At 34.0% G+C, this 11,308-nt stretch overlaps 1 protein-coding gene across 1 annotated transcript in view; it reads right to left on the minus strand.

Moving 5' to 3' along the window:
* The window catches only part of ZNF407 (zinc finger protein 407), a 335,977-nt gene that overhangs the window by 292,597 nt on the left and 32,072 nt on the right, over window positions 1–11,308 (minus strand). Inside the window, 1 exon segment of the mRNA XM_053933898.1 lies at window positions 6,467–6,581. Coding sequence (XP_053789873.1) covers window positions 6,467–6,581 — 115 coding nt within the window.

Below are 11,308 nucleotides of genomic sequence, written 5' to 3' on the forward strand. Positions count from 1 at the left end.
TTCCTACATACAATGGATTAAAACAAAAAAGGAAACAAATGCAAGCCTTCTGAATTCTGGATGTATATCCAAACCATGCTACTTCAACCTACTGACAAAACAACACAACCACAATTTTAAGCAAGCAAACCTCTCTCCCTGTCACTACCAACTACCCACACCAACAGCTTTCATCTCCTTTCTTCTCATGGTCACCAAAACAGAGTTAACTTTTCTGCCACCTCATTCTGCCAGCTGACAGCATTTTTTAACAGTATCTTTCCCAACCTTTGGGCCAATCCTTCCAAACCATGATGATAAGGACAGAACTCCCTTTTTTCAGTTGGGATACTGAACTTTAGGACTGCTGCTTGCCTTAGCACTAAGTGTTAAACACCAATGTTTGCACCATTGGACTACTTCCAATTAGTCATAATGCCTGCACCCTCAGAAAGGGCTCAAACCCACCCTGTATGGCCAGAGGATGTGTTCAGAGTGAGGTGCCTATGGCTTAGCAGAAGTGCACCTCTTGGACATCAAAGCAATCTACAATAATGTAAAATATTAAAAATGTCTGTAAAAGAAGTAGTTACAGGTGCCACACCTCTATGCATCTCAATAGCTGTCGTTTGGAAGTGCATTGAACTGGACTCTTCACAACTCTTTGCATCTCCAAATACAACATACAATGTAAGTATGTCCCTTGTAAGTCCCTTATATGCCCTGTGTCTTCAGCAAGCACAACTAAGTAATTATTATAATTTAGCATACAAATTGCTAAAACCCATTTTTTTAAGGGGAAAATCTAGTCTTGATTGTTCTGTGTCAATTGTTACAGCAATCTCAAACAGGAGAGTCCTTCTACTGCCTGTACAGAAGTCTCCCACCAGCCAACTCCATGGCAAACTTCCAGACCAGGACAGTCTCGCACAACACATCCTGGGATCTGTACCAGTTGTTTAAAGGTGATGGGAGCTTTTCTGAATAAAAGTAAATTGTTTCCACTACAAGTAGTTTTTTTTAAATAGTAAAAAGACTATGTACACAAGGTCAGGTTTGCAAATCTAACAAAATGTTAAGACAGCTGAACAAAAAATGGCAAGATAACGTAACACATATGTTACTTAACTTCATATATTCTTCTATCATTTTCTTGTTAATTCTTTTTAAAGCATATGCAAGTTTGGAAAGCTGTTATGCAGGTTCACCTCATTTTTCTTTACTAAAGTAAATGTGGACACAAGTATACGATAGGACCAAATGGCAAAATGCAGATAGAGAAACTAAGAATAGCTGGATCTGGAACAGTCACTTCACATGCAATTATCTCTGATCTAAACAGCTGCACCAAACATATATTTTTTGTTTGGACACATCTGTAGACATGATGTGTATAATTAATTGTTCGTTCAAAAATGCAATTTCATGATGCATTGATTATTTAGATATAAAAGTTTTAATTCTCAGAGCTGACTAAAAATAGTGATTTTAATTTATTCCTGCTGCCTACAATTACCCACAACCATGTATTTTTAAATATTTCCAGACTATAAAAATTACTAATTTTTGCCACTTGTGTTTATCTGCATTTAGACTTTGATTTGGATAAATTAAGCTCTCAAGTGTTCCTTGCTTTATGAAACTCTGCATGTTGTACACTTCAACACAAATAAATGACTTCTACCATTAGAGGTTTAAATAATGTAATGTATTTCATGCTCAGCCTGAAGCTGGATTCCAATGAAGTTGCTAATGCACGTAATGATTAAGTGTAACTCAAATACTAACTGTGTTGTTGAAAACATGACAGGCAATAATTTGGTCTATTATATTCTGCCATTTAATTCCCTAGTACAGACATTCTCTGACACGTTATGAAGCAATGATTTACAATTATTCAAGCTGCAAAGGTCAGAAAGTGACATTATAATCATCTACACAGAGATCCCTTCTAATGCACAAAAAACTAGGTAATACCACACAAAAATAGTTTTACTAGAGTAGCAACTTTCTATTTAAGATTTCCCAAACTGCACAAGTATAAATAATTAATTTACATTACAGTACGTTAAGGCATCCTTGAAAAGATAATGTTTTTCCTGCTCCTACCAATAAATTTACAAATAAGTCTTTTTAGCTTGCTAAAGGCAGTCTCAAGAGCAGCTTTTAACAAAAAGTAGCCTGTATTAATAGTAATCTGTTAAAAAATCTGAAAATCTAAAAGATTTTTCAGAAACAACAAACAGGAGTCCAGCCAATTTTTTTTTTTTTTATGCACTGGTAAAGCACACCCTTATCTATCAAGAACAAAGATCTATTAGTCACTATGCTCAATATAGGTGAGTAGTTTTGTTTAAACATTCTCCAAGCAACCAGTGTCATTAAAATACTGAACTTTATATGAATTTCTGAATTACTCTTAGCATTAACAACAGCAGCAGAAGTGAGGTTACTTCCATGCTTGGGACACTATAAATGTCCCCAGATCTTACCTATTTGAGACTTTAAGAAATAACTGAATTTAGCAAAACATTTATGAGAACATCATACACAATCTCCAGAATTAATTGAGGAGTTTCAAAGTAAATAGAGAACTAAGGAGCAGAAAGTAAATAAAGATTAATACCTCCAGCCACCAAAAGAACAAAACAAAGCAAAAAACCCCAAACAAACAAAACAACAAAAAACAAACAACAACAAAAAAAAACCCCAAAATTTCACATCAAAAAACTGCAAGACATAACTACTCCAGCAAAATACAGGAAAAAAAGTAATCTTTTTGACCCCCCTCCAAATTCCTTTCTTTCTAGAAAGGTTTACTTTTGTTCCCAAAACACCTGACTACCATACATTAAATACTATATGTTCAATAAACATAATAAAGTCATTGCTAAAAATGCCCTTTCAATCTCTAGGAAGGTAGCAAAAAGTGTTTACGCGCACATTTTAAATACTGAACATTTTCATAACAATCCAAACCTACCTTATACCCATCTTCTTCAATCAATTTTTAAGTGGTCATAAAGGAGAGGAAAAAAAAAGAAGGAAGCAGCCACTCTTACTTGAAACATGTAACTACATACCCCAAAATTCTGTTTCTAAAAGCAAAGGCAAGAAAAAGGCAAAGGAATAACAGACATATTTTTAAATCAAACATTGCCGATAAATTCTGTTCAAAATCTCAATTGCAAAACAATGCATTTTTCATATCCTTCCTAAGGGATAAAATTTGAAAAGTGCATGATAAGCCTTCTCATAGCATTTTACCAAGCAAATGAAACAAAAATTTTAAATGCTGGGCAACCAAGATTTGCTCACCTAACCCAGAGTGTCAGCCAATTTCAGTCAGACTTTCAAAAACAAAAGAAAGTCACACAGAAAATAGACATTACCCCTGAAATAATGGGATATATTTTACAGCCATGGGTATGGAAAAGAAAACAACACACATCTGCGATAAGGCAATGAGTAGCAGACAGTTTATTCCAAATGTTAAAACATTAGCAGTGTCCAATTTCTGTGTCACGTAGTTTCTGCTGTGCAGCTGAAGAAAAACAAACCCTGAACTTCAATTAAAAAAAATAAAACAACACAGCAAAATTACTGCCTTTTCAACTAGCTGAATTATATATTGTGTACTTTGTAGCATGTAAATATGAGGATCATTTGGAAAATTGAGACATAGCAAATCCTTGCTAAAACAACACCAAAAATATTCTTTTTGCCTTTTTTTTTTTTTTTTGCCATTTTTTTAAGACCAAAATTTTGAAATAATTTGTCTTTAAAAAACGTGGTATTTTTGAGACCACACCGTGATGTTGCATTGACATTTCACCTTTAAAAAGTGCCCAAGCAGATTCAAAAGCTTTTGAAACACAATTTATCCTCACAACTAGCAGAGGGCTTATTACTGAGAATCTAAAAGTCAGAGGATAGAATATTAACTACTGTAGAAAAGAAAACATAGTGCAGGACCTTCTGTTTGTGACAAAATTACAGAGTTAATGTTCCTGAAAGATCACTTCACCTTTTAAAGCATGATTTTTAAAAAGGTAAAATTTATAGCAATTAAAGCTAATGAAGAAATGCAGCATGAGCTGCTTATGTTCAGGAACTAATAGGTCCACTGAGCATTTCTAAGATTATTTAGCCATCAATGATAATGAATTGACATTGTCAGTGGTGTTAATGTACCAATGCTCTATAGTGCCACTAATCCGATAGCCAATCCTAGCAATTTTATCTTTTTTTATGTTGCTACTTTATTTTTTTAACCAACAAGCTACCCAGTCCATTCAATTAAAAGAGCACAAATACAGCACAGGCTATTAACACTTTTTTCTCCTAATCCACATATAAGATAGCATATTCATTATATGGACTATGGTTCAAACAGCTCTGGTCATTCCTCCTTCAAATCCTGATCAATTCGGCAGGACTGTTAGCTAAAGTGCAAAAATGTCTTTTCCAAATAAATCAGTGCTAGTATATGATTTTTAAAATACATTTTTGGCATACATTAGGTGAAATGTGATGATTATTTAAACAGGGATATAAATCAGATTTTTGTAAGCATGGGGTATTGTGGTGTATGTCTCTTCACCAGTTGTTTTGCCATATCTAAATAGCACAGTTCCATGTTGTTGATGCAAATTAACAATACACAAAAATGGAAAATAAGTACCTGCCTGGCTACCAGGTATGACATGCCAGCAACATAGAGTAAGCAATCAGCTTAGGAAAGTGACTACCATTTAATCCAAAGTTTAAATCATTCATACATGTTTTGCTCTCTATCTTGCATAACTATTGTGAATCCCAGCCGAGAGTTGTGCAATTTCTGAGACAGGTTCTGTCAGACATGTCAATCCTGAAGTGATAGAATAAATTTTTGAAAAAATGAGGCACTATGCCAAATCCTAATAATTTTAATTCTCTTCTTTTTTTGTAAAAGATACCATATTTGCTGGTTTGAATTTTTTCTTTACTTTTCCTCTCACAATGAAATGTTTAAATAATATGATGATTTTGTACTTTAAGTTCAAAGGTAATTGAACAAACAACCAATGTCAAGTTTGTAGACAACTTCTAAGGAAGAGAGTTTACCCTTTGCTAAATACTTCTGTGCATCTGTAGCTTTTAACTATCTTCCATGTCAAGTTCTTGGCAACTGATAAAGCAAAAACAGCAAATAAGATTTCTAAAACAATATAAAATACCCTACCACATTCATTTTAACTATGTTTCAAAATAAGGAGTAGCACAAGTTATTCTACTACAGATATACAGTGAACTTAAGAATTGGGCTCATACATTTTTAGTTCTTATTTCAAGAAGTCAGCAATTAATTTTCTTAAGCAAGTAAACTTATCCAAAGCATCTCATAATGCCACATGCAAAATTATGAAAAAAACAGAGAGATGAATCAATGAAAATCACTTGGCTGTGTCTTCAGCTGAAGATTCACTTGTCTTCTAAAATGTGTAACTCGCTTTGTCCTGCAGTAGATTGGTACACTAAGGCTAAAAAACCTCCTCCTGCTGAATATTATCCCCAACCTCACACCACACCATGCATGTGTGCACAGCACCATCTAATTGAACCTGTGCTCTTCTATACATTAGCCATAAGACTGCTATAGCAGGTTACATAGGTTTGCGTAAAATGTTTTTATATGATGCATATATTAGTTAATTTCTGCAGCATAATAACATTAAAATATATTTTTAATCAGAACTAGGGTATTAAAATCCAACTTTGAATGTCCTATGATGTACCATATATGCCATGGCATTTTAAAACCTTTTAAACATTTCTGCTAAATTAATTAGTTTTGCATTAAGGAGTCTCAATGCCTCCTATTAAATGCAACACATTTGAAGGACAATTAAACATTATGAACGATCCTCCTAAGGAAATAACGATTGTTCAAAGAAAAACAAGATTTTTTTGGGTAACAAACAGGAACACAAGCACACATAAAAGACTTCAATTTATTTACAAGTCTTATGCCTGCAATATTTTAGATCCATTTGTTTGAAAAATCTGTCTTCTGTTTTGTTTTCATAAAGAACGAAAACCCTAATGGAGTTCCGAAATCTGTTAATGGTACTAAAATTATAACAGTATAGCAAAAGAAAAAACCCCACACAGTAAAGTCTATATTATATATTTTTTATGTCTTTAAATGGAATTTACAGTTCTCCCTGGCAATGTGAATGAACATCCTATAATTTAGTCAATTTACAGATTACAGGTTCAAATTGACCTTGTAGCCCATAAAATTGCTCATCTTCAATGCAGGATTAGAAGTGGGAAAAGAATGTCATAACTGTATTTAAGGAATTTACCATAACAATGGAAAGGAGGATATGCATGCATAATTTTAGCCACTCTTGCTCACATCACAGTTTTCAATTCTGAAACAATGCATATTCTGCACTCTTCTTCTGGTTAACCATGGTGGAGACTGTTTCAATTTACTCACCCACAGACATGACACTTGTATTCCCTCATCCCAAGGTGCCTCTTGACATGGTTTCTGGCATCTCCAAGCTGAGCTGTTGCAAAGTGGCATATCTTGCACTTGAATGGCTTTGATCCTAAGTAAAATTTAGCATAAGATATGAGTTGAATTAGAATAAAATATCACCCATGGTTAAAGAAATAAAAAATTCCTGAGGAAAAATAACCTTTTAAAAACCTATCCCACATTTAACCTGTTTGAGATTTTTGCCTAATAAAAAAAGTGTCTTGTACATAAATTTGTAACTCGCAGGACACAGACAGTATATTCTATACATTATATTCTATACATCACTCATTAAAGTTTCCTCAAGTTCAAGATCACAGAAAATACTCTCTTAACTCTTAATCTGGTCTTTTTCTTGTCTTTAAAAATCCACAAAATATATTAAAATGAGCAGAGAATACAATAGATAACATTTCACCAAGATGGCAAAAGTTGTTCTATGCCTTTCCCAAAGGCTAAATGCTAAAACTCAGGTAATGGTCTTAAAGTGGACTGGTATTGGTTTAAACTGCAAAACGATCTTTTTTTAGCAAATATTTTTAAAGTAAAATAATATTACAAGTCTTCCAACTTTGAATAGATTTCACATTAGCATTGGTATTTCAGATTTGTTCTGTCACACACAGCAAATGATTCATCACCTAGCTATTGTAATGGCATGCAATGTATGAATATACAGTGGATAAAATATTATGCCTTTATGACTGTTTTATGGTCAAGAATTTATGATTATTCTGCAAACCAGAAGTATTGACATTTTGGCTATTATTTATTTCAAGAACAAACTTTAATATTAAATGTCTGCAGCAGACCAAAGAACTCTGAAATTATTTCTCCAAGGAAAAAGTATCAACCGATTTCTTGTACCACATCAATTCAGCAAAAAGTCAAATTATTTGTCCATCTTAATTAACAGTGATCATCTCTCAAGATGGAAAACCTACCTTTTTTACTGGCATAGTTAAATTTGGCACATGTCAGTCCCCAGGTTATTACACAGCAACATCATTCTAGAAGCACTTTCCAATTTTCTGACCACTAAATCCTCAAATCAATAAATCAAAATCAGAGAACTGCAGTTAAAAGTAAGTACAATATGGTCAAAGAGTCTCCATATTATGTTTAGTATATGTTTTGTGAAGTACTTCTTCCAATACAGTTAAGCATAATATGAAATATGTGATCTTTAATAAATATACATAAAGAACTCTGATAAGAAAAATGTTGCACTATATCATAATTGATCAATGAACCTTTTTACTTTGCCCTTGAAAATAGAATGTCCTCCAAGAATCCACTGGTGAAATTGAGGATCTTAGTAAAAAATTTTAGAGTCTTAAATTTCAATTTAATTCCCAAAAGCTAACGAAAAATGAAGCATTTAATTTTAATCTTCTAACTGAAATAAAAAAGTCAACAGTACTAAGCACAGGCAGACAAGGTTGAATATTTCACAGTTCAATGACAATGAAGCCGATCTCTTAATACTTCCATTTCTACTGTTGGAAGTAGATGTAAAATATATTTAGCACCTCAATGGTTATATCTAGTCAGCTTTATATGTTTAAATGTCAAAAGCAGGTTCAGACTGCAGCTCACAGCAATCACATTCTATCCATCACACTGAAAAAAAAAAACCCAGTTTATTTAAATGATCCTGATAAAACTGAATTAATCATTAATTTGGTGACATTTCAAATCAACACTGCATTCTACAAAGAGACCAGGGCAAATTAAAAAACCCCTTACCTTTGCATTTAAAGACCACTAAAAGTTGATGTTTCAACTTGTGATCTTTAGCTGGACAATTAATAACAACAAGGCCACAGGTGAAGAGGATTTTTTTTTAAATCTATTGGTGTTTATACTGCTCTTTTTTCTCACAGAATTCAAAAACCATGTGGATTCTATCCTATGTTCCCTTAGTTTCTCTCCTACTGATTAAATTGTAAATTCGTTCCTCATTCTGTTACTGCAGGTGTCCCACAGGGCTTCCATACAAGACCTTTGCTGTTTTCCATTTACATGACTCCTTTGTGAAGAACTCGAGTTCAGACCAATCGTGACTACAGTGTGCTGACAATACAGAAATGTATTATTCTGTTGACTGCTCTCATCCAAAAATCACTGAGGCCTTGAGGGCTTTTGATTTTTTTTCTCAGATCCAGAGCTGAATATCTGTTAACATCTCCATTTAAACTCCATGAAAATTCAAGTGCTGGCAGGCTCCAGTCAGTACTTATCACCTGAAACAAAAGCAGTGTATCTCCCTTTTAGGTTGCTGGTGCCAAATTCGTTCCAGTATGTTCTTGGATGGAACAACCCAAAATTTTATACTAAAAATGAAGACATTAGACTACAATTTAAATTAATGGTAGAAAAAAAAGAACTATTTGCCATAAAGCTGTCTGAAACAACATAAAACATTTAACCATTTCTTAGCCATACTTATCACCAACTTCAGTGGTCCTCTTACACTGTTTTAAACTGTGATACTACTGGATTCATGTATGGCTTTAAGTTCTCAGAAAAAAAGAGAAAAATGCTTTCACTATATCATCTTTTCAACCAAATGACTCAAAAAAAATAGCCAAAAAAGACAAAAAAAGCCAAAAAATCTACCAAACTACTTTACCCACAAGTTAAGGCATGGAAAACAAATGTACATTTTCTGATGGTAGCAGGAAACAATAAGGCTCATATTGGGGGAATTGGGGGAACACCGAACTAACCAACCAACAACAAACAAAACAAAAACAGAACAACAACAACAAAACAAACAAACAAAAACCAACACCACCACACCAAACTGAAAATAAGACTAAATTTACGAGTTCAGGTCAGGCAGACATAAACCATTCTACTGTTTTGTAAAAAATGACCTGAGTCCATAATCCTTGCTTTACATTCGGACAATAAAGATCCAAAGCTATAAGAAAAAATTCACTGTCGCAGCTTTAGGCCAGCCAAAGGCAACATCACCTGCACCTGTAGGCATTGCTGGGATCCTAGCTCAAGCCCAATACAAAGTGAGCAGAACCACATGAAATGTCATCATACCATCTCCTCCTGTGTTCAGGACACAGGGAGTTATACAGCATACTTGCATTGGGCACAACTGCCACTAACTGAGGAGTCTGATGAGAAAAGAAGCAAAGATGATGCAGTTGCAGGTGATTTTTCCTCAGATGTTGATTGTTAATTAAGTTTATGGGACCTCCATCAACTGCAAACTGAAAAGCCTTCCACCTCTACTACTCCTTTTATTTTTCTTTACACTTCCTCATTTTCACTTGTCAACATGTGATGGATTTACTTGTTAGGTCCTCTGTAGCAATGCTTTCCTTTCATTTGCAATGTGAAAATCTCCTACATTATTTAATGGTATTTTTAAACGTTATTTTTCTATTAATAGAAATTATTAGTCATATCTTTATGCAACTTTCCCTTCCCTTCCCTTCACCACCTCAAATCATCACTGATTACTCAATTAAAAAAAGGAAAGGAGTTGGTGATGGTTACACATACATACACATCCAGATGCTGATGAAAGATTTTTTTAAAAGCATATAATCAGAACAATAAATGGGAAAATGTGTGGCTGTGCTCTTATGCATCTGTTGTTACCCTGGGACAGGTCAGAAGCTGGAGATGGTGGACTTTGCCTCACCAATGTTACAAGAAGTGTACATACAGTTGGTGCAGTAGGTCATTTCCCTCTGCCACCGCTCCAAATAACCTGAACATATTTGTTTGTTATTAAACTGCATCCACTGTGATACAGATAGGAAGAAAAGGTTCTATAAGAAGAAAAACAGAAACAGAAAAATACAGATTGGAAGAGAAAGCCTTCTTTCCATTAAGTATTAATAAAAGACTCCACATTACTATTTATGTGAATAAGCAAAGCATAAGAAAACCATTTCATTTAAAGTTGCAGCGGGAAGGAGGGCAGATAAAACTCTGTTCTGTAACCCTCCTATACTTCTGCACCAAAAAATGACTTGCAAAATTAAAGGTATTCTTTCACTGTTTTGCATATTTAGTGCTATCCAAAAGCACAGTAAAAATATACTCCACGATAAGACCTACACACAAGATGTTAAAAAGTACACTAACTTTTACTAAATGTTACAATCAATGATGTATCTTATGTAAGTAGGGTTGCTTTGTCATATATTGATAGTTACCTCACTTTCACATCCACATTAACTTGATTTTAAATGCAATTAATACATATAGTCAAGGAAGACTAATGGACTACATTCTGCACTTAACCTGGTGGACATTTTCAAATGGCACAAGTGACCAGTGCAAACCTATTTTGCATTGTAAACGACTAAATAAATCTTAATGGATTAAGAATGATCAGCTATCAACACACAAGGGAAATTAAGTGCTGAAATGCCTACATTGATTATTTTAAATTATTAGCCTTACTCTGTTCTTGAATTTGTATGCTTTTAGTGAGCTTTAACACATTTACAAGACTTATTGACTATAATTACAAGAGAATTCAAGTAATGGACACATCAATTATAAGCAACATGTCTTGACCAGACAGTTGCATAAAGAATTCTAAAGAGAGCTCCATTAGCATCCTCCCCCTTAGTTTTATTCAGTTTTATCTGCCGTAAGAGGGCATATTAAGGGCTTATACAGCTGTTCTGACCATGTGAACATGAGCATCCCTCTAAAGACTTAACACTGCATTCCGAGTTGCATATTAGCTGAAGCAATACAGATAACTACACTATTGACAGGACAGAAGTAATGCTGGAAGTATTAAGTATGTGA

The sequence above is a fragment of the Vidua chalybeata genome, chromosome 1, assembly GCF_026979565.1.
Source record: "Vidua chalybeata isolate OUT-0048 chromosome 1, bVidCha1 merged haplotype, whole genome shotgun sequence".
NCBI lineage: Eukaryota > Metazoa > Chordata > Aves > Passeriformes > Viduidae > Vidua > Vidua chalybeata.